Here is a 25,681-nt window from a genome sequence, read left to right as displayed (position 1 = left end):
GTTGGTACTGATCACTTGTGTGAAGTTTCATTAAATTCTGTCAAGGGGATAAGGAGAGATGGTGCGCACAAGATTGCGTCTACGGACAGACGGACAGACAGACAGACGGACAACCTGAAACCAGTATACCCCCCCTTACTACTTTGTTGTCGGGGGGTACAAAAACATTAATGCAAATCTTTCAAATATTTAAAACAAGAAGCTGCGTTCAATAAACGCTTGATGCCCCCAGTGGCATCCTTGTCGATAGATTTTGCACCTAAGTCCAAAACGAGGTCAAGGTCAAACTGAGGTCAGGTGATGTTTGAAGATGAGGAATGGTCACAGTTTACATCTGCATTAGTATCAATTCATTCTTGTAAGGGGTATTGATGCTAGAAGAAATAGTCCCATTTGGTTAATCAAGAGATGGCCCATATAAAGCAACCTAAGTCCAAAATGAAGTCAAGGTCAACCTGAGGTCAGGCAGGGTTCGAATTTAGCCAGATTTTCTACTTGCATTTTTTCGCAAGTGGTATTTTTTTTAACTTGCTAAATGAAAAAACAACTTGCATTTTCCGCGACTTGTCACTTTATTACAACATTAACACAAACATCCATGTGACGAGTCAAGCCAATTATATCTGCGCTATGTAAATAGTAACTTATTATAGATTACCAAAAAACCCACCGGATGCGGTAATCGTCATCAAAATTAGCGCAGGTACTTGTCACAGTTGAAAAGACATGCGCACGGGACATGTATCGAGTGTAAACTTCCGTCTACGACGAAAGATGAAAGAGTGCTCCGAAATTCGTTCTGCAAATGACAATGCGCTGCAATGACCGCGAGTTGTTAAAGAAAGAAAAGTGTAGGATCGAGATGACCGTTAGAAATGCACATTATTCGGCCAAAAATTTTCACTCGCAAAAAAATGCTGGTGTCTGAAATCTCACCTCGCAGTTTGAAATTTGCACTCGCATTTCGCGAGTATGCGAGCTTAAATTCGAACCCTGTCAGGTGATGTCTGAAGATGAGGAATGGTCACAGGTTACATCTGCATTAGTATGAAGTCATTCTAGTAAGGGGTATTGATGCTAGACGAAACGGTCCCATTTGGTTAACCAAGAGATGGCCCATATAAAGCAACCTAAGTCCAAAATGAGGTCAAGGTCAAAGTCAAACTGAGCTCAGGTGATTTCTGAAGATCAGGAATGGTCACAGTTTACATCTGCATTAGTATGAAGTCATTCTAGTAAGGGGTATTGATGCTAGACGAAACGGTCCCATTTGGTACACCAAGAGATAGCCCATATAAAGCAACCCAAGTCCAAAATGAGGTCAAGGTCAAGGTCAAACTGAGGTCAGGTGACGTCTGAAGATGAGGAATGGTCACTGGTTACATCTGCATTAGTATGAAGTCATTCTAGTAAGGGGTATTGATGCTAGACAAAACGGTCCCGTTTGGTTAACCTCGTACGGACGAAGGAACAGACGGACAGACGGACGGACAGGACAATCACTATATGCCTCCCGCATCAGTAGATGCTGGGGGCATAAAAATCTCAGATTCAATATTTATTCATAAAAGACAGAAATACATACAAAGTCTATTTTCACAAGCAGACAAATGTTGCTAGACAATAATTATTACTGTTCAACATAACATTGACTAAAGGCTATCAAAGTTTCTGTCACTCAACTTTATACTTCAGTGACAAACTTGCTAAATCTTACCTTCTAGCAGTCACAAATTTCTTGATCAAAGTTATCTTGTTCTTCAGTTGACCCAGTCTCTCTTCTTGTAAACTTTCATCAGTCATCTTGGCCTTACCAAGACATTTAAATGCCTCACCCAGAGCTCCAAGAGCCTTGTCGTAATTCTGGTACTCGTCAATCTCCACCTGGGCACAAGCATCGTAAAACGATGCCAGGGCATCCAATGCACGTCCTTTGGTGTAGAAACCAATGATATTTTTCATGACTTCTGGATCCTTTCTCCAGTCCAAAGATTGTAAATAGTTTGCAGCCATTACATAGATCTCCTTCTGTCTTGACACTCCAGCAAAGAAAATGATTTTCTCTGTGTCACCAGATTTCAACAATGCTTTCATAGCCTGAAAGAAAATTATGGGTCAACATGACATTTAGAAATGTATTTTGACAGCTACAGGGATCGAATTTAACTTTTTTTTCCCACTAGTGCCATTTTTTTCCACTAGCAAAATGATGGGTTCCACTAGCAATTATTCAAAAGCTGTTTCATGCTTAATTTTTTAAGTTGTTTTGTTGTTGTTTGGTTTCATATGAAAGTTCACGGTCCCGACAGGCCAGGGACTTTCTGGTTTTGAAAGTACGATACGAACCAAAGTACTCAATGATTCTTTGGATTTTTGGCTGGACGTTGAAGTTTTAAGTTTTTCTTAGGTCACTGCCCCTAGTGTTGCTAGCATTTTCGGTCTCGGCGGGCCTTTTTGCACCAAGAAACATGTAATTTTCCTCACAATTTCCGCAGAATTTGCAAATTAGGTACAGACAAAAATGAAAACAAATATTGCCTAAACGCTTACTTAGATATCCGATAATTACTTTTGTATAAAGCAACAAGCGTCTACAAGCAGTCACGTGATTATCGGTAAATTAACTGCCCCAAAGGAGATTTTAAAGAGAAAAGGACAGACTGAGCGAATTCCCCGATTTCTGAACATGATCGCAAAAATATTCGAGTGCCATGATTTTCTACTCACATTTTTTTATTCTTACTCGAATTTCACGAGTTAACGACCACTAAATTCGATCCCTGAGCTATTTATAAGACATATCAAAATACCTTGAGCCACTATCATAAACTTTCTTCGGTTTGTGTCATGAATTAGGCTTTAATTTTGACTGCATCCAAGTAGTGTTAATGCATGCATGCATCCATATATACTGTCATTTTTAACAATTCTAAAGTGTCTACTTGTTGCAGTGAGCATCTTGGTAAAATCATAAGCATTCAACAATCAAATTGAATGTATTCTTCAAATGAAGGAATATGACACTGCAGCAACAGAGACTGTTATGAAACTGAATTCAACAACCATAACCACTCCATCACTATTACTCCTTGAAACCATCTTAAGTAAAAACATAATATTGCTACAACAAACCTTCATTTTATTTCCAGCCTGTGTGAATTTCTTGGTAGCCAGATGATACTGTCCCTGGTGCATGCACACCTCAGCTATAGCCTCTAGTATCTTCACCCTCTCCATAGTGTCTCCACCAAGCTCCTCTTTTGTAGGTGTCAACTTCTCTGCCAGATCTTCTGTCACCTCAACATGCTGGTCCATACAGATCTTCAAAGCCTCCCAATACTAAATTAATTGCAATTTTCAAATAAATGTTTGAAGATATCCTGAATGCAATTCAAAAGCCATGTTCTTTAAAAGCCAAGTAAAACTACAGCTATCACTAAAGGTGATGAATGTACCCCCCTCTTGCACTGACACAGTACATTGCAATTTGACGCACACAAGATTGCATAATTATGTGGACTGTATGTATATAGACTGTATGTATACAGTATAGTAACAAAAAACAAAGTCCCATAACTATGCAGAATATTTATCTAAAAGAACGTAACATACACCATGCACAACTAGGGTTGGTACTGATCACTTGTTTGAAGTTTCATTAAATTGTGTGCAAGGGTTCGGAAGATCAGGCGCGCACAAGATTGCATATGCAGACTGTATGTACATAGTATGTTAACAAGAAATAAAGTCCCATAACTCTGCAATTTTTGTCGTTGAAAGAACCTAACATGCCCCATGCACAACTACTGTTGTTACTGATCATTTGTGTGAAGTTTCATTTAATTGTGTCGAGGGGATGAGAAGAGATGGTGCGCACAAGATTGAGTCTATGTATATAGTATAGTAACAAAAAACAAAGTCCCGTAACTCTGCAAAAAAAATTCTGAAAGAATCTAACATGTCCCATGCACAAGTACTGTTGTTACTGATCACTTGTGCGAAGTTTCATTAAATTGTGTCATGGGGATGAGGAGAGATGGTGCGCACAAGATTGTGTCTATGTATATAGTATAGTAATAAAAAACAAAGTCCCATAACTCTGCAATTTTTCTATCTGAAAGAACCTAACATGCCCCATGCACAACTACTGTTGTTACTGATCATTTGTATGAAGTTTCATTTAATTGTGTCAAGGGGATGAGGAGAGATGGTGCGCACAAGATTGTGTCTACGGACGGACAGACAGACAGACAGACAGACAGACAGACAGACAGACAACCTGAAACCAGTATAGCCCCCCTTACAACTTTGTTGTCGGGGGTACAATGAATAATAATGCAGCTAATAGTCTTAAACAATACAGCCCAGTTTATTTTAGCAGGAATGTGGAACATAGCACTGGCCCAAGGGAGACTAACACTGTCTGACATAAATAATTGTATGTAAGGTGTTATAACCTATTTTAATAATCACAACAGCGACCTAATCATATTTCATTCTCTGTTTGTTATTAATTAAATTGTATTTGGAAGTGAGGAGAATAATGCTAAGTTCTAAACTTCAATAACTGAAGCCAAAACTGAATTACTTGTATTTTATGTACACAAAAGTATAAAACTGAAAGAGTTCTAACCAACATATAGTCTGAATAAAATTTATTTATTTAATACTCTGTACCAGCTAATTACGGCAAACATATTTCTAAAATTAATTTCAAGTGTAATTTGTACTTTTCTTCTTGGCTGAAGTGCTTCACTTTAAGACAGACATAAAAGCAAGATACTCCTACCTTCTTGCCGATACCAAGGAGATCTACAGCCTTATCAAACTGTCCGTTCTCCAGGAAGAAATCGGCACATCTCTGTAACAACTCGGGGTCCGCTCTCTCATCTAGGTCACCAGATATCATCTGTAGAGCACCAAACTGCTTTGCACGGAATGACAGGTCCAGGGCACGTGAGAAGTTGCCAGCCTGGAATTTAGCAAGTTATAAAAGTCTGTTCTCAACTAGTTATAATATCAAACTCAAAAAAGGCCTGAATGGCCTGAGTCGGCTAATGATTGATGTACTGACAGTATAGTCTACCAGTTTCAGTTTGTTTTTAGTTTTTTTTCTTAAAATTTCATAACACAGCTCGATATTTACCCAAAATATTATATCCGGATACGATTACACTTTTCTCCAGTTTGAACAATATATTTTACAAATTGTGATGATACGAAGACATTTAGCAGCAATTGGCAGTATCTGACATTGAAGTTTACGGTTAAATTACCTCTTATTTAAATCTTTTCATAAAAAAGTTGTTTCGTTTCGCCAAACATAGACGATCTACTTTCGATTTCAAAAACTACAAGAAAATACAATTTAATGTTTCGCCGATTTGTTTATTTCTCGAAAAATAAGAATTAAAATCATTTTTAATATCTGTAGTAACTAAACAAACCAGTAAGAGCTTCTTCTTCCGATATTTTATCCGTTTACTGACTGCAAAATTCATGTGTGTGTGTAGAAACCCACGCAAAGTTTATAGAAATCATACGATACGTGTATACGTTCAATGTGGGAGAATTAAGGCTGATCGGGATCGGCTATGTTACCTAACGCATCCAGACGATTCAGATTTTGTTTTTAAAAAAGCATTGTGTACATTTCTGTAATTTTATATACGTTTAGAAATTATTAGACATGCGTATTTGCATTATTTCTATACGTAATTTACGCTAATACGCATCTTATCTGGAGCCCTGTGGAACTATTTTTTGTCTTTCGCTGGATGTTACGCAAGCTTTGTAAGCCTGCGCAATTCATAAAATGCACATTTATGCTTAATGAGTTACATTCGAGTATTGCACAATTACAAGTCATAAATATGACAGATTACATCGTATATTGGTCATAGCAAAGGGAATTCACGCAACTTAACTTCATTCTCGCAGTGAACTGTTTGAAGTTTGAGAAATCTAATGGAACTACATCGCTTCACTGTGTTATTTGGTCCATTTAGACTTAGAGAATCGCTGGATAGCAAGGACTCGTCAAAACGATTGCATCATTTAGCCGACTCAATAATGGGCTTTTATATGTCCAATTATCTATATGCTATAGACAGTCTACTTCATACACAATAACATTGTCATTGTGTGTAAAAAGTGTAAGTTTGATTCTTATTAAGGCGCTTGTGCCTTAAATTCCTAGAAAAAAATAGAGGATGTTGTAATAATGAGACAATGTTAGAAATTTTGACTGAGCAACAGTTACGTACCCTTAACAGTATGACTTATTCATATTTATTTGCGCAATATTACTTGATGCATGTGAGGTGATCTTCAAAGAGTAAATAAAATACAGCATACTCGTTTCTAAGAAATCTAATTTACTTTCAACTGTAACTTTAAAACTTGTGCAATTTTAATGTATTTTGTTTTTTTCGTTGGGTTCAACATCACACCAACATAATTATAGGTAATATAGTAACTTTGCAGCTTTAAATGGTGAAAGAAGACCCTGGGGACAGTACCTGGGAAAAACCACCAACCTTCAATAAACCAGCCAGATGACCTCTCCACATGACAGAATTCTACACTCAAAGCAAGGTTTCAAACCCACAGTGGAGATAGGCAAGTGTTTCAAAGTAAGTGAACTCAACCACTCGGTCATGGAGGCCACACAATTTAAATGTGATAATGTAACTAATTACCTTGTGGTACAACATGACAGCTTTATCTTGTTGTCCTGGTTTATCCTCATAGTATCTTGCAGCCTCCATCATGTCTTCAGGTCGACCCATCAACGCCAGATTCATCATCTGATCTTCATAATTATGTTCCTTAAAGAAAGAAATAAACCTGCTTATGAACCAATTAAACCTCTACAGTGACAAGACCAAATAAAAGAGTGGCTGATATTTTGTAGGATTATGTGTACTTATAAAAATAAGAGTTATCAGAACTTTTTCATCTGAAGGATATAACTGCATTCAGTACATTTCTTCACATGGTACAAACCTCATTGAATTTAAAGCTAACTCTGTCTAATATGGATTCCAATACCTATTTCACTCAAATTCTTTACATTGGCATCAAACTTTGTAAAGAGATTAAAAAGAAGAGATAAAACAGTAACTGTAAATTAATTACAGCCAAACAAAAGACCAAAAGAAAATGTAAGCGAGTTGCTTTCAGAAGCTATCAAAACATACTTTGCATAATCTGATGGCATTTCCAAAAGCCTCTGCCCTCTGGAAGAAATGTATGGCCTCCTTGATGTGGTCCTGGTTCTCTAGTTGTCGAGCTAAATGATAACATCCTGCTTTATCTCCTGTCTCATTACATATTTCTGATGCCTGATTAACATAAAAATCCCATGTTCAATTAACATTATATAAATACTCTGATTAAACACTTCAAAACATTCTGTTCTCTTTAAAGTTTGAATGCTTGAAACAGCCAGAACACAATTTCCTAAAGCATAAAATGCCACCTCAACATACTTTAATTCTCTATGTCTTAACTAAACTTGATATATTCAATTTTCATCTTCAGTATGGATGACAAATTAGGCTACTATTAGCCATGTTCAAGTTATCACCAAGTACAGTATCTACAGAGTCATGTCAAAGAAGTTCAGCAGATACCATTACTTTCATCATAGGAACTTTTCTTTTTTAACATTTTGAAATACCATTAATGAAACTACTATTTTGTTATTTCAAAACTGCTGTGGAAACAATTACCGTTTATTACATAAGGTCTAAGTCCATAAAAAGAAACAACGGAACCCAATGGCATACTCACCAACATTGGACTTCAGAATGGAAAATATTCAAGTTTTTAGCGAATTCATACTAATGAAACTTTATAGAGCAGTTTGCAGTGACAGAATGAATACTCATGCAAAATTTTATTTCTCTTCATGCTAATTTAAGAATAACAGTGCAAAGAGAAAATCAACCATTTTAATCTTAAGCCTACTGGCTTTGCAACTGGTGCAGACTAAGATCTGCCAGCATGTCTGTGCAGGCTGATCATGGGTCTTCACTGTTTGTTATTCAGTCAGTAAATTTTCAGTGAACACCCCTTCAAATAATAAATGGTATTGCCGAAATTGAATGATGGACCAGTACATTTTAGAAATTTAGCAGGCTAAACTAAACTTCAGACTTTAAACACTGGTGAAAACGGGCACTGCAAGATAAACCGACTCACCTTGTCCATATTACCACAGTAGCAGTAGACTCGGACTAGAGACAGATAATCACGAGCCATTTCATAAAACTGTAATGCTGTGTCCATCTCTCCCAGACTTTCCATGTACTGAGCCCACCATTTATGTAAGGATCTGTGTAGAAATAAAGCCTTGATGAACAGTACTTAGACATGTGAGGGGAGATCTTACAAAACCATGCAACCATAATGATAAAATTGTTCTGCATTAACTGATTCCAGTAACATATTGTCATGTTTACTAACAGTAATAAAAATAAAGCGAAATCATTATTATACTAAATACTTCATGAATTTCATAGCTGCTTCAATAAACAGAATGGAAACCAGCCAAACAGATTTTCATATTATTTTTCAAATATGAAATCCACAAAGTCCTGTCCCCACAAAATAGTTAACTCTGCTGAAACTGCAAAATTTATGCTAATCATATCACATCACAATAGCTTAAACACTGTAAACCTTCCAACTACACCCTTAAACTGATTAACATTTTCCCCCTTTTCCTTGGAAAAAATACTGTTTTAACATAAAATAAAGTATCCAGATTATACATATCTAATATCTGAGACACATGTTTACTTACTTATCTTTATGTTTGAGTATATACTGTTCTAGTGCATCTGGTTCATCAAAGAGCATTCTGGGAACTTCAAATCTATGAGTGTCTGACTTCTCAAAACTGAAATCAAATCATATTCTTACAAATTGTTATATTTTGATAGATTAGACGTCACTTTATGAGTTATATACGATGGTCATTTAACTTTGGTTACCACAGTTCCTAAATTCCTTATCACTATCAACCAATTCTCTGCAAGTACTCGACAACTTCCTTACATGAATCAGTGGTGAAAATATAAGTGACTTTAAAAAAAAAAGGGTCTTCAATTAATCATCACAGACAAGACTTATCTAAACAAAGATTTGAACCTGCACCACCCAGACTGGAAGTCTTGTTCTAAAACTAATGAGCTTACCAGGGTGGCTAAAGATTACATGAGAGCTGTATCTACAATGCTTTAAACCATTGTTTTGAAATGTGGACATGAAAAAACATAAAAGATATTGACTATATATGCATCTTATAAATGAGACGTTTCACATTTCCACACTTCAGTATCTTAATCTATCATGACAAACACTATTATGTTCTCTTCCCCTGATAAATAATTTAAAATTTTAATGAATAAATGTGAACATCCAACTTATTTTCATTTTTTGAAAATCAGAAGAAATGAAGAATTACTTTGGTATAGCTTCTGTCATTTCTCCGTTAGCCTCGAGATGTTTAGCATAGCTGTAGTATGTTGTACGTAAATGTATCCTGTCATACATCTCTGCTGTCTCCATTGCCTACACAGAAAACAAACATTCAAACTGTTCAATTCTTGTAACATTCCAAGTACTGTGAAATCATTTAATTTTGTGGGCATGAACTTTCGTGGTTTTGGTCAAAACGGCAATTTCGTTGGGATATAAATTCGTGGATTTCAACTTTTTAACATAAATTGAATGGGAATTTTACGTGTTCGTTGGGATTAATTTTCGTGGATTGACTCAACCATGAAATCCACGAAAATTAGTTCCCCACGAATATTAATGACTTCACAGTATCCAAAAACTAAACTGAAGTTGTAAGCCTAAAAATGAGTTTGCCTTAACATTTTATGTGCTTGAACATACAACTAAATACAACTGTTAACTGATCACTGAAATTCAAATGCTGCTAGAGTGAAAAATCCACCATACAAACTGAGTTCAGAGTTGAAAGTTCAGATGCAGCTGATTATTTATCCTGCCAAAGCAGCTAACACAATTTTATGACCGAGCATACATTCTAATTTGAGACTATTCAAAGCATACCAAATTTGATACTTGGTAACTATGTGGCTTAGAAAACATTCATCAAATGATGTATGGCACAGGGAATAGCAACAACTTTCCAAATCTGATTTATAGTAAAGGGATTTCGAACAAAATATCAAATTTTTGGGCTTTTACAATATTATAGATAACTCTTGTAAACAAAGAAAACAATTTAACCTATCATAAGTGGCTCTACAAGTAAGCAATACTGAGATGAAAATCCTTAAGGCTATAAAAACTGAAAAAAAATACCTTTCCCCATTGGCCTGCATTCTGGTAGAATTCATTCAGCAAGTCATATCTTTTACAGTTCCTTAATAGCCTCTCTGCATCCTCCTACAAACAATAGGACAGACATTTTAAGTACTACAATGGAGACTTTATTTTGTATGTTTAATTACACAAGCCATGACCATGACAGCATGTTTTGAGTCTAAACTTACTGCAAGTAATTTTACTATTAACAGGTTTCTGCCTATTTCATTTAATTTTATGTGAGTAAAAAATTTCTGCTTTGCAAAAAGATAAAGAAAACATCAAAGTGGAAATATAACCTACAATAGCTAAAGCTCATGTTTTGTTATACAACATGGCAAAATTGTACTGCATCATCCAGACAGATTTAATTTCTGATTTCCACCATCTAATAGAAAATAAAGAAATACTTACAAATAAGCCTAACTGCATTGCTAGTGTAGCAACCTTTGCATCTAATTCAGGTTCTTTAAGTGCTTCCCTCAAGGCCTTTGCCCCTCGTGCGTGCCCCATATTACCTAAACATACACTGGCTACATCAAGCCGCCGAGATTTCACACACATCTTAGCCATATTCTCCCATACTGACTCACTAAATTAAAAACATTTCACAAAATGAGAAGTTTAAACAGAATACTGCGCTACATTTCTGCTTGAAAACATTCAAGCAGAAAATTACCAATTCAAATGGAAAAACTTTCTAACAGACTTACAGTTGTCTAAAAATTCCAGTCACACCAATAACTGGAATTTACAAGTTGTGTTAAACTTAAAGAAGCTTTATGGTATAAAATGAATATGTACCTCCATTTAACCACAGGGACAATTCATTTATTCATTTGTTGGGTATATATAGTCGAAATGACACAATTTAGTTCACAAGGCGACTCTTCCAGCTTTTTATGATGGAGGAATACACCAGGTGCCCTACCAGGCATTGCGAAATGCAAGGGCAGGCACCTCGACGACCTTGTATAACCAGCTTGATGTCTTCCTCACATGAAGAAATGTGCACCCTAAGCAATGTTCCATACGCACATCGCTGTAGGATAAACAATTTGAAGTAAGAGACCTTAACCACTCAGCTACAGAGGCCCTCTCACAATAGGGATAAAGCTTTCTAACACTTATGGTGAAAATTTAGTCTCCTCAAAACATAATGTTTGAGGTTTTCCTTGCAGAGTGGATATATAAAACGGCGATAAAACTCAAGATCTCCTTGTAATCTAATTTTGATACATTCACATACACTAGCAAAATTAAATTGATTAGCCGTTAACAAACCTTTTAATTAATTTGATTGCTTTAAAAGCTTCATCCATGTTGCCTATGGTAAGGTAATAGCTGAAGTTCAACATTGCTTCTCTAGTTTGTTTATCACTCTTCTCCAGGCCGACAAAGTCTCGCATCGTTGTACGAGACACAAGTTTAGGGTATATCACAGTGGCTGTGTCTGGTCGTACTAAATGGCCAGACTCCTGGTTTGCGTTCTCATCTTCACTAGTTTCATTCTGTCATGGATACAAAATAACTATCATATACTGGTAGGAATTACTTCAAAATTCAATTTCTATTATCCATTTACCAGATTAAGCAGTAATTCTAATACAAATCTATTAAATCTATACCTCCAAATTTTATCTTAAAATTTACGATCTTGTAAGAACTACAAGTTCCCTTAATTGTTTTCATCATGAGAATGACTATAAAAAGCTCAGATATTTCCTAAGAAATATGGGTATTATTTTAATGATTAATTTAAGGTCAGAAGTTCAAAACAGTATGCTTAACCTAATTTAAAAGTAGACCTGATTTTACCTTTCTAACAAAGTAGTGATATGGAACTTCAATACCAAGTAGACAGTTATAGTCATCATTGAGGGGAAAACTGTCCTGTATTAGTATTCCATTCTCTGGTGTACAGAACAATGAAACAACCATCACTTCAACCTGAAAGGTTATATATGAGATATATTAACATCTTTACATTTAAAATTCTTAGCTAGCACAAGACTACATGTACGAATCAAGATGACATCAGTTTGATCCCCCGGTGCGAAGTATTTTCTCTGTAATGATTCCAAGGAAGGCTGTGTGTCTGAAGTCATTCATCATCCAACACATCATGAGTCATGTAGAGACATTGTCAGTTACTTGTGGAGAATGAGACAGTGCTGGTGCAGAATACAGAATACTGGTTAGCTTATATACCCACAATGGCATAACTGATGCTGATACACTCAGTCAAACAAACAAATCGTCTTAATATATTGACTGGAGTGCCAGCTTTAAAATTTGATATCTGAAGTAACATGTTAACCCTTAGCATGCTAAACACAATTGATTCTGCCTTTGCAACCAGTGTCAGGGTTTCCACTGGGCACATTTTTTTTCCCGCCACTTAAATTTTTTAAAGAAAAAGTTGCGCGCGGCGGACGGAGGATGAATAATGTCGAAAAAATTAAAATGAATATAATATCACTCAATTAGTTCAGTTTTTTAAATTTATTTTCTACATTCCAAAAATAACTCAACAAGCAGATGCATACACATTAACATTGATTTATCATGTAAGGATAAGTAGTCAGTTCAAAATTATATACCATTTTTTTTTCAATCTCTTTTTCATTTCATACTTTAACCATGCAATTTGCTCTTGAACCAGTCTATCCTAATATCACACTGAATCAAAAATAGGTTTTAATCTTCTCAACAATTTTCAAAACAAATCTATAAAACTATCCCTATATAGAGTTTACCAATTTTGAATTATCTCCATTTAATGGTCATTTTTCACTACTAAGATGTTTCTAAAACATGAACATTTAGCTCTTTAATTTCTAACTTCTTATTTCAAAATTTAGATAAGGTCACTTATCCAAAACAGCGTGTTTTATTTTATTTTATGACTTTTGAAAAGCTTTTTAAAAAGCTTTAAGTTTCGTTATATATAAATCTAAATTTCTATAACGTTTCATACATATAAATGTATAGCGAATTGTCATTATTATCGATTACTTCGGCGAATAGGCTTGATATTAAAAATAACTTGCGTTTTAGGCTCAAGAAAATGGGTGGGGCTATAGACGAAGCGCTCAGCAAATATTTCGTTTCGTTTGCTTTTGTAATAGTAGGCGGGGCTTAATTTGGCGAATCAGATTGACTGATAATCGTTCTTGCGTGGAGGAACACTCTGTGACTCGGCGAAGTTTTAAATTATGCCCAGAGGTGTAATTCGGTATCGACACGGTGTATTGTCTTTGTGTATTGCTAAATATTGGATTATCCGTGACACGCTGTGTATAATATTATTGATCGGTGATAGTCGGCACGATTCTATTGTAACGGTGTTGTTTGATACGATATCCGGTAGTAAAACAGACCGCTATACAGGTTTACCTCGGATGTTTGTTTTACGTAAATCTAAAATTGTTAACTGTGGAAATTTTTTTCCACCAATTTAATTTTTTTTTCGCCAAAAAAGGAATTGGCCAATAGCAGCGGAAACCCTGAGTGTAAATCATGATCAGCTTGCACATCCGTGCACATTTGATCATGATCTGCACTGTTCATCATTCAGTCAGTATAATTTTGGTAAGCACCACTTTTAACAGTTAATGGTACTGTCCAAATTGAAAGATGGACAAGTTCAATATAAAAATTTAGTAGAGTAAGCCTTAGGGTTAAAAGCTATTAGTTTATGAAGTATTTCTCCCCCGTACTTACTGGCCCTTCCTCTATCTGTTTAGTGAGGGTAGCTTTCTGTTTCTTCTCCTCTTTATTATCTGTTCTTGGAAGGATACGAGCCTCACAAACAACAAGTTTTTGGATCATGAGCGTCCCAGTGATGGGTGATTGGAAAGCGACCCGCAATATCCTTCGCTGCTTGGTCTTTACCTCTATATGAAGGTTAATATAATCATGTTAATGTTTGTTTCTATCAAAGATCATAAATAAATACAAGGTAAGTAGACCTTCCTAAATTAACAACTTAACTGTTATTGTGGTTTCAACAACTGAATTGGCAGAATTGCTCAGGTTTTCTAAGGCACTCATGTATCAACCCTTTTGTTCTTTCTTTGTTCTTTTAGCAACAGTAGTTAGATTTTTGCCATAAAAGTGACTGAATTCATTTTTATTTACTTTATGCAACTTCAGTATCCAGTTGTGAGCACCAAATGACAGACAGATGGTCAACATGAAAAAACTTATACCTGTCTATGCCAGGAGATAAGCAAGCCTTGTCAGAATATGGTATAGCCTCATCCTTCAAGAAGGATGTAACTGAACACTAACCTATCAGCATCACTCATTTCTATAGCACTATCTTTCTGCATGCCGACCATCTGTTCTGGGGGATAGTCATCCTGCTCACCTTTACCCGTCTCAAAGTTAAAGTAGGATAAAGAGTCTGTCTCGATGTCCCAGAAATACAACTTGGGATCTGTCTGATTACCACTCTGCTGTAAAATAAAAATAACTGACATCAGAAATAAAAAACTATCCTGTATCAAATGAAAAAGAAACAATATCTCCTTACTCAACCAGCTGATAATTTTCTCCAGGTACTTTGCTCATCTCTTTAGCAGAACATAAAATACATTTTTGTCACTTCTGTTGATGGTTACATGTTACTGATAATTTGCAAAGCCCATGGTTACTTGAACAACTGCTGATATATATCAGGAGACCATCCAAGACTAACATTAACTAACCATAACCTTTACTTTGGCTTTATGATGATACTTTCATTACAAAATCTTTCACATCCTACGAAAATAAAATATGTCAGACAACCAGGTCACAATCTTAGTTTTAACAGATCTATGAACACACAAAAGCAACCTGGAAACAAGTAATATATGAACCGTGCCATGGGAAAACCAACATAGTGGTTTTGCGACCAGCATAGATCCAGACCAGCCTGCGCTTCCACGCAGTCTGGTCAGGATCCATGCTGTTCGCTTTCAAAGCCTATTGTTATTAGAGAAACTGTTAGCGAACAGCATGGATCCTGACCAGACTGCGCGGATGCGCAGGCTGGTCTGGATCCATGCTGGTCGCAAAGCCACTATGTTGGTTTTCTCATGGCACAGCTCATATGATGATCACTTTGGACGTAAAACTGTCTACTTACCACAAAGCAAAATTGGCAACGCAAATGGTAGATGTTTATTGGAAACGTTTAACCTGAACTTACCATTTTAATAGCAGCACTAACTTTGGTACCATTACAGTTGACTTTACAAGCAAGAAGACTGCCAAAGCCTGGAACCAGCTCATGTAGATTCTTTGGATGACTATGTGGTTTAGCTTCTCTGTTGGCAGAACGTAAATATACTTTCAATCATTTTACATGAAATGGGTAGTAGCAGTCAAAATACAAACTACAAACAAACAACAGAAGGTAATTTTAAACATTGCAACACAAATACAATGCTAGTCAGTATATAAATGCCAAAAATACCATTTTATAGTCTTCCCTTTTATTTAACTGAACACCTGTTCCCTCAAAGTTTTGCTAGAGACTGAGATGCTTAAGGTAATACCTTATTTTATCTATTTCAATGATGAAAGCTTGATAGAACCACCATCCTCAGACCTTCCAAAGGCCAATAGTAAAGACTTCATGCTTCATTTTAACGCACTTTTGATACAAACATTTGTTACAAAGGCTTTTCTATTAATAATAATGTTAACAATAATGTGAGAATTACCTTCTAGACAAGTCAAACACTTTGAGTATGCCTATATCAGTTCCTATCAAGAGATAGGTACCACATACATCTAAACATACTGGCTGGCCTTCTACTTCACTGAAGTTTATTGACTGTTTAACTGTACCCTGTAAATAATTATATACAAATTATAATCTTCAGTAAATAAACATTCAAAGCTAAAATTTCAATATTTCTGACACTATTTTTTTTTATACTCATCTGTGGATACAGTTTTACCACACTTAAAACAGGACAAAAAATGTTAACTACTGAAGAGTATAATGAAATCAAAACAATTAATTCCAGAATATCAAAATTTTCCTTAATATTCAAGAAAAGCAAGTCACAATGTCTTCAGAATTTGAATTTATCTTAATAAACTTCTCAATAAATTTACAACTGCATCTGTATAATGGTATGCTAACATTGCTGAAAAAAAACTCAATCTTTTACTTGCACAACATTTCATGTGTTTCACTTACAAATGTTTGTTGCAATTTAAGTGATTTTACAGCTTTAATGATAGAAGAGGGCCGCAGTCGGCATGCCAGATATCATTTCAGGCACCATTTGGCACCAAGGTGGCACAAACCATCACCAAGCCAGCTGAAAATAGCTTTCTTGTATAACAATTCTTTAGCCCAAACACACAGCAGTGATGATCTATCTGAAGGCAGCCCCTAACCACTCATCAGCAGCAGCACCCTACAAACTATGGACTATCTCGTATCACAGGTAAACACTTTGTGCTAACTTCTTGGGTATACATACCTGGAATGTCCTAACTTGCACCTTCTGCATTTCTATACTGTAGACATTTTGTTCATATATACATATAATCATAGAATCTGTGGTAAAACTGCCTGATGCCTTTATAGTAGACTTATCTTCAGAATATTCATACAGTATCACACGTCTACCATTCCATACTGCTAATGCATCCTAAAATAAATAATTTTAAACAGAAATAAATTATTGTGTTTAAATCTATATGATATAAACACTTTTTGTAACTTGTAACAGAGTCATCTCTCCACTAAGAGGAAATAGTACAAAGACCCTGTGAGAAAACATTTTAAGAACAAAGGGAATAGTTTCTTTTTTATAGTATTTTTGCAATGGTCAAAACATAACTAAGATAAAACCCTAATTATTAAATGATAGATATTTTCAATAACTGTATTTTTCATCAAATTTAGTCCCTGGACAAAAAAATAATTATTTTTTCAATCCAAAATCATAATAATAAAAGGGGAAAGCATATTCCCTGTGTCAAATTTCCATGACTACTTACTATTAAATTCAAACAGAGAACAGACATGTTTCTGAAATTAATTCTAAACAGGCAATCTTACAAGTCCTTGAATATTTCATCTCTTATGCCAATAACATGTAATTTATTCTATACACTACTAAACATAAATACCTTTGTTGTATATATTCCTTTAACTTGTATGTCTGTTTTGAGATCATGATGTGTACCATTAGAAAACACCTCTATAGACAGAGAACTAGGTCCAAACTGTACTACAGCAGTCTGAAATATGGCAATATTTCCTCATTACAAACCATGAAACCAACTAAATATAAACAGCATTTTTCTATCAACCATTTCTCTTATGCCTTACCGTGCCTTGCAGTCTCTTGTCCATTAAGGATTTCCTTTTCTATATCAATTTGTACATCATCTTTGGTGTTTGTTTAGAAAGAATGCAAGTTTTTTTTTCAAAATCTATATATACTATGAAACCATTCTTGTTTACGGCAGACAAATCATGTTTGCCTCTTACCCCGCAAAAAAGGAATCAGAATTCCGATACACATTATCTTTAAAGTTAAAATGCACTTATAATAAATAACCTCTAGAATAAGTGCTTTTTGCCAAAACCACAAAAATATATACCAACATACTTAAAAGTTACTGGCAATAGTTCTTTCAGAGGTAACAATTACACATGCAGGCAAGCTAACATTTCATGTTCGAATCTCAATCAGTTTCAGCTTACTATATAATTAGTTAATACATTATTTCATTTTTTCCAAATTACAAGTCAAGTACATACCTGATCCCTGAAATTAGCACTCATCACATGCTCATTCAACATAAACACATTAGCTATAGTGTTGACGGCAAGCAGGTCTTTGGTAGAACCCCACTGTAATACAATATACTATTCATACAGAAAATTGTACACCTTTTGATATACAGTAACTGTTACAATATTTAGTATCTAAAGTCTGTCAAGGGTAAAATGTGCATCCTATAAGACAAAATAGCTTAACATAAGACAAATCGTTAAATGCAACACAATCAAAATTTTAGTGATATTTACAATGGTTTTTCATGAAAGAGATCTATAATCATTTTTTACCATTTTACTTAGCCAATTAAAGAAGCAATAAAGGGACACTACATCAAATTAGATCTTTCTTTATAAATCAACTTATTACTGTAAGCGATATGCAATAACATAACACACTGCCTAATCAAGAATTTTACCATCAAACAATCGTTATTTTATTTTGTCAGTGGTAAAATTAAGTCACATTAACAAAGAAAAGTAGATTATAATCATGATGTTGCACAGCAATTTTCAAGGGTTAACCTTAATCCTGGCACACATAGCTATGGTTTGCTAAATCATAAAACTGTGCACAAACATTGTCAAAGTTTTTCTTAAATAGGTATTCCACAAAAATGTTAGAAATATCATTTAAGTAAGAATTAAAGGATTTCATTTTTTGGTCCACAATATAGCCGGTATATCCCTAAACCCTTAGTGCACACTGTAAACATATGAATTCATTAAGATGAAAAACTCTAAAAATGTATATAAATTCGACACTTTATACAAATTTTCATCATTGTTCATTATAGCAGCAATATCTATAAGATAACCATAAGTTGTTAAATTTTACAGTAAAACTTTTTTTTCCCACAAAGTTTGAAACCTACAGAAACTTGTGCAACAGGTCCTTCCACTGTTGCTGGGGTCTGAAGTTTCCATTTCTGTTCACCATCCACTTTCTTGTTACCAAGAGGAGGTGAATATTTCCACAGGGCTACATTTCCCATGTTTGTACCACCTGCCAGAGTACCTAGAAGCAACAAATACTTAAATACATCAAAACATTATCATAAAATCACCTATTGTTTTTTATGTTTAAAGTCAGAAAAACACAATTTTGGTCTTAGGTGACCTTCCAGCTTTAATCCTGGGTGTCCCTCAAGGGATTTATTTCAGGCACCAACATGCACCTGCGTAGAACCACTGATCTTTTGTAAACCTGCTGGATGACTTCATTACGTGATGACACCAGCAGATATCTAGTTGCTGTCAAATCAGATGTGTATTCTTTAAAGAACAGTGCTCATTTGATCAGGCTACAAGAACAGGTTAATCCATTCTAATGCTGATCCATATATTCCCCTACAGCATTACATTTAATACCAAAACAGCATTGGAAAACTGAAACACATGCTGATTTCCTAGTCCAGGATGACAACAACTACTAACCATCCTTTTATCTGTGAAGAACTGTCGCACTTACCTTTTCGCTCACAGAAAGCTAAACATGTAATATTTTCATTAGGATCATATCCACTGTGTCCATCAAGATGAAGTATATAGTTCTCCTCATTCTCCAGCTCCCACATCCTAAAAATAGTATACATGTCATTGTTTAAACATATTTTATATTATTTAGTTCATCCCATACATTACAATATCATTTTATGAACAAATAGCAATTCTGAATTCATTTTTTAGGGTTGACAGCTTGTTGGATATATATGTGCATTTGATCAAGATATTGGTGATCCACATCCAATTAGATTTGAGCTGGAGCGACCCGTTTCAGGTATGCAGAAGAAAAATAATGTTTTATCTCAACTTTGATAGATTTTGTAATGGCATCAGTATCGGCATCACCATCTGCCCTACTTTCAGGGCAGAGTTTTTGCTTGTTTGACATCGATGGCTCAAGCTCTGTGACTGACTTCAGCATTTCATGTAGTCTGCAGCCATTTTCTTTATATTTTCTATATTTGCATCGCTCGAAAACCTGGATAACTCAAACATTTTGCTCATCTCCTTTAAGCTTCAGGAACCAGCATTTTATTAACTGTAGGTCAAAATTATGAAAGAAACTGGATGAAAATTGAACAGTTTCTCTACCCTTGTTGTTGTTATAACTGGACTGAACGTAAATATAATGATTTCTCTCTTATAGACCATGTATGACATTGCTGGCTGTATTAAAATCAACATTTACGGCGTGTTTGTCTCAATTAAGGTTATTTCAGAAATGTAAAATTTATCATAACAGAAGAGAGAAAATATGTATATTTATAAATGTATAAATACTGTAATATTGCATTCTCAGCAAGTTGTAACTGCACCTCTCAACAAGAGCTGTCCGTAAGACAGCCAAGCTCGACTATTCGAAATATTGTCACAGAAGCAGGAAATTATTACCCAAAATGTTAAATATCAAAAGAGTTTAAGTTCGAAAGGGGACATAATTTGACCCAAAATACATATCAGAGTTATGGGACTTGATGCTATCAACTAGTTTTATAACCCGAAGAAACATGTTAGGTTTAAATTCAATATCTGCATTAGTTTTGGAGATAGTAACTTGCATGTAAACTTTAACCAGAATTTTCTAAGTCCAAAAGGGGGCATAATTTGTCAAAATACATGTTAAGAGTTATGGAACTTGACCTAGTGAGGCTGGTAATTGACCTAAAAAAGGAATAAATAAGATTCAAAGCTATATGCCTTTTGGTAATAGCTGTATGTACTTGCACGCAAAACTTTAACCAGAATTTTCTAAGTCCAAAAGGGGGCATAATTTGCCCAAAATACATGTCAGAGTTATGGGACTTGATTCTATCAACTAGTTTTATAACCCCGAAGACACATGTGAAGTTTCAATTTAATATCTATATTAGTTTTGGAGATAGTAACTTGCATGTAAAACTTTAACCAGGATTTTCTAAGTCCAAAAGAGGGCATAATTTGCCCAAAATACATGTCAGAGTTATGGGACTTGTCCCAGTGAGGTAGGTAATTGATCTAAAAAAAGAAAAAACAAGTGAATGAAGTATTGCCATGCAATACAAAGTCCCCTACTGGAAGGCACCTAATTTTTTCTACTGCAGTATAACATGATGAACTGATATCGGTCAATGATGTATAAACAATATCGTACTACATATACAATATGTTATAACATTATAACAACACACTTGGATTAAAATGTGCATATATAAAAACCCACAGTTGTTTTCACATTGAATTTTTTGGGCTGATTATAAAAATGTTATCATGTAAGTTATTTATAGTAACAACAAAGGGAAATTAATCTTTAAAAAAAAAAAAAAATAATAATAATAATATAAGTCCACAAGAAACTCTTTACCAGGTAGAGATAGGTCAAAATACACCTAAAAAATTGGATGTAACATGCATGCTGTACCACAGAAAAGTGGTCTCGATTTTTCTCTACCGCCAGTAATAAAAAAGTTACAATAAAATCTATTTATAGTAACAACAAAGGGATGTAATTCTAAAAACAAGGGTGCCTCATGGTGTTGAACATTTGGTCCAATTTACATCAAAATCCCTCCATGCATGAAGAAGAAATATTCCGTACAAAGTCATTCTTGAATTTGACCTTTGACCTCTAAATATGACCTTGACCTTAGAGCTAGGGACCTGGTTATTGCGCATGACATGTTGTCTCATCCAGGGGAATATTTGTGCCAACTGATATCTAAATCCTGCTTTGCATGACAAAGTTATAGACCGGACAGGAAAAAAATCCTCTTGACCTTTGATCTCAAAGTGTGACCTTGACCTTTAAGCTAGGGTACTGGGTTTGCGCATGACACGACGTCTCATCATGGGAAACATTTGTGCCAAGTAATATTAAAATCCCTTCATGGATGGCAGAGTTATGGACGGGACAGGAAAAAAACTCTGTTGACCTTTGACCCCAAATTGTGACCTTGACCTTTGAGCTAGGGGTCCGGGATTTGCGCATGACACGTCGTCTCATCATGGGGAACACTTGTGCTAAGTGATATTAAAATCCCTTAATGAATGTCAGAGTTATGGACCGGACACGAAACAGACCCTGTTCATGCCATGTTAGCATTTGACTGCTAAGTGTGACCTTGACCTTTGAGCTAGGGGTCTGAAAGTTGTGCACGACACATCGTCTTATTATGAGGTACATTTGTGCCAAGTAATATTAAAATCCCTTCATAGATGGGAGAGTTATGGACCGGACAGGAAAAAAGCCTTGTTGACCTTTGACCTCCAATTTTGACCTTGACCTTTAAGCTAGGGGTCCAGGTTTTGCGCATGACACGTCGTCTCCTCATGGGGAAAAATCTGTGCCAAGTAATATTAAAATCTCTTCATGGATGGGAGAGTTATGGACCGGACAGGAAAAAAGCCCTGTTGACCTTTGACCTCCAATTGTGACCTTGACCTTTGAGCTAGGGGTCCGGGATTTGTGCATGACACATCATCTCATCATGGGGAACATTTGTGCCAAGTAATACTAAAATTCCTTCAAAGATGGGAGAGTTGTGGACCGGACAGGAAAAAAGCCCTGTTGACCTTTGACCTCCTATTGTGACCTTGACCTTTGAGCTAGGGGTCAGGGTTTTGCGCATGACACGTCATCTCATCATGGGGAACATTTGTGCCAAGTAATATTAAAATCCCTTCATGGATGACAGAGTTATGGACCGGACACGAAATTGCGGACGGACGGAATGACGGAATGACAGAATGACGGAAAGACGGAATGACGGAATGACGGAAAAGAGCATTCCTATAGTCCCCAAAACTGGTTTTCAACCAGTAGGGGACTAATAAGTTTCAAATCTATATGCCTGTTAGTAATAGCTGTATGTACTTGCAAGCAAAACAGAATTTTCTAAGTCCAAAAGGGGGCATAATTTGGCCAAAATGAAGGTCAGAGTTATGGGACTTGGTGCTATCAACTAGTTTTATAACCCCGAAGACACATGTGAAGTTTCAATTCAATATCTGCATTAGTTTTGGAGATAGTAACTTGCATGTAAAACTTTAACCAGGATTTTCTAAGACAAAAAGGAGCATAATTTGCTCAAAATACATGTCAGAGTTATGGGACTTGACCCAGTGAGGTAGGTAATTGATCTAGAAAAAGAAAAAATAAGTTTCAAATCTATATGCCTTTTAGTAATAGCTGTATGTACTTGCACGCAAAACTTTAACCAGAATTTTCTATTTCCAAAAGGGGGCATAATTTGGCCAAAATGAAGGTCAGAGTTATGGGACTTGGTGCTATCAACTAGTTTTATAACCCCAAAGACACATGTGAAGTTTCAATTCAATATCTGCATTAGTTTTGGAGATAGTAACTTGCATGTAAAACTTTAACCAAAATTTTCTAAGTCCAAAAGGGGGCATAATTTGCTCAAAATACATGTTAGAGTTATGGAACTTGACCCAGTGAGGTTGGTAATTGACCTAGAAAAAGAATAAATAAGTTTCAAAGCTATATGCCTTTAAATGATAGCTGTATGTACTTGCATGCAAAAACTTAACCAAGGTATGACGCCGACGCTGACGCCGACGCCAGGGTGAGTAGAATAGCTAGACTATTCTTCGAATAGTCGAGCTAAAAATACATCATCACTGCCTTTGCCTTGGTAACAGACTCTTGAGTGATTTAAACAATCTTTAAGTCTCATCTATGAAGTTGATATTTCTAATAAATGTGATGTAACACTTACAGCTGATATACAATATGTGAAATAACACCAGAATGAAAGATCAGGAAATATAGATACCTGATAACTCCTTCACCAGTTGATGTTGCTAGGATACCTTTTCCTGCCCAGTCAATTACTGGCTTGTCTCCCCTGCCGCTAAGTTTTACCTGCAACAAATATTTCAATGTTGGTAAAATATACTGAAAGAATTACGTCCCTATCTCAGCACATTTATATTTCTGGTCATAACTGCTAAACTCACCGATCCATTTATATAGTTTTTTGGGGAGCAATTGCTGTCTATTGCATAGTAAGTAAACATAATTCTGTACATATTTGGAGAGGGCAAAACAGAGAACTGTTAGGCCAAAAAACATAAAAAGCCTCTTTTTGCCAATCTCTTGATACCACCTAGTGTAATGTCTATGGTAATGAAGGTCCCTCTTGAACAAGATATAAACTGTCAACAATAAACAATGACATTCTTCCCATGTTAAAATCAGCAATTTTCAAATTTCAGGAACTCTAAGTCTTTGTATTTTTATATCTATTTACATTACAGGTTGTCATTCTGTTCAATTATGTTACTGGTAATAGTCTTCCTGTGACAACCTTGCTAGGTATTAAAAAAATTTTAATGCCGTAAGTACAAAATGGAATGTGAGATAACTGTTATATCTCCTGAAATGATTGTATTACTAAATACCTTCATCATTTCCTTGGTGTCTCCCTCAGGCATCACAGCATGTTGGAACAATGACAGACCTTCTGTTACCGTGATAAGTATGTTTTTCTCTTCATAGTACAACAGTTTTAATATGGGACCATCTGCCTTAAATGCCTGGCTGCATTGGCCACCTTCACTCACAAAGTACACACCACCTTAAACAATAAAATTTTAACATTAAAATAAATTTCAAAGGTCAATATGCAACATTCAATGCAATATACATGTACAATATAACGGTAGTATATACAACAAAAACAAAACATCCAGTAGTTTTCAGAACAAATTAATCCTTGGAAAAAGTGAAAATACACAATACAGACATCTCCGGTGACACCGTCAAAATAGTCACTTTGGAGCTTCAGACTTTGCTCAATCTGACTCTAAGCGAAATTTAAGCTGCATCACTTTTTAAGCCACACTTATACCTGATTTCCACTATAAATCAGTGTACTGATAATTTGCATGGTATCAAAATGAGTTTAATACACACAACATACAAGCCAACGGCATAATTTAAACTTCAGATTTTCACAAGAATTGTCAGACTAATCAAATTGTCTGTTACAGCAGAAGAAATTGTATTTGGCAATTTGTTACTTCTCTGACACTCTGAATTTAATTTGTCACCATGTGTGAATGGGAAAATGTTTTGTAAACAAATTGTTGATTAACCATGTGATTAACTGGCATCGAAACACAATTATTTTGGCTCTTTAGTAAGAGAAAGACTTGCAAGCTGTGTGTTAGAAATTCTAACTACATGAAAATGAGCGGCTGCAGACTTGACTTTCACAGATCAATTGACTTTTAATGTATTTCTATTTTTCATACTTTACTTTTCATTTTTAATAGATTTTATGAGAGTATAAAAAAAATCAAACTGGTTACTCAGTGTTAATAACAGACCCCTTTATCCTATCTTCATCCAAAAAATCCACAAAAGATATTTAGAGCGTCAGATGCATTTTTCAAAAATATTTTTTTTTTAATTTTGGATTGAAGCAATAATTATTGCATGGGAAATGATGTAACTTAGAAAATGACTGGTCAATCAATGGTTTTTGTCCTGAAACAAGAAAGTTATAGCATTCCTTCAAAAAC

The 25,681-nt window shown here is 35.3% G+C and overlaps 1 protein-coding gene across 1 annotated transcript in view; it reads right to left on the bottom strand.

Annotated features, from left to right (window-relative positions):
• The window catches only part of LOC128551388 (intraflagellar transport protein 140 homolog), a gene marked incomplete at its 5' end in the record, with an annotated part of 30,500 nt that extends 5,768 nt beyond the window's left edge, over positions 1–24,732 (bottom strand). The window contains 24 exon segments of the mRNA XM_053532237.1: positions 1,718–2,097; positions 3,133–3,339; positions 4,790–4,972; positions 6,702–6,830; positions 7,203–7,346; positions 8,209–8,341; positions 8,813–8,908; positions 9,476–9,582; positions 10,348–10,431; positions 10,765–10,942; positions 11,635–11,861; positions 12,169–12,300; positions 14,077–14,175; positions 14,177–14,249; positions 14,647–14,813; positions 15,551–15,668; positions 16,068–16,195; positions 16,842–17,012; positions 17,497–17,607; positions 18,134–18,226; positions 19,027–19,169; positions 19,623–19,729; positions 23,929–24,017; positions 24,557–24,732. Of these exon segments, the coding sequence (XP_053388212.1) occupies positions 1,718–2,097; positions 3,133–3,339; positions 4,790–4,972; positions 6,702–6,830; positions 7,203–7,346; positions 8,209–8,341; positions 8,813–8,908; positions 9,476–9,582; positions 10,348–10,431; positions 10,765–10,942; positions 11,635–11,861; positions 12,169–12,300; positions 14,077–14,175; positions 14,177–14,249; positions 14,647–14,813; positions 15,551–15,668; positions 16,068–16,195; positions 16,842–17,012; positions 17,497–17,607; positions 18,134–18,226; positions 19,027–19,169; positions 19,623–19,729; positions 23,929–24,017; positions 24,557–24,732 (3,475 nt within the window).
• Positions 24,733–25,681: the final 949 nt, after the last annotated feature.

Source organism: Mercenaria mercenaria, unplaced genomic scaffold (assembly GCF_021730395.1).
Source record: "Mercenaria mercenaria strain notata unplaced genomic scaffold, MADL_Memer_1 contig_1046, whole genome shotgun sequence".
Lineage (NCBI taxonomy): Eukaryota > Metazoa > Mollusca > Bivalvia > Venerida > Veneridae > Mercenaria > Mercenaria mercenaria.
The sequence above is the reverse complement of the archived record's forward strand: the minus strand, read 5'-3'. Positions and strand labels throughout refer to the sequence as shown.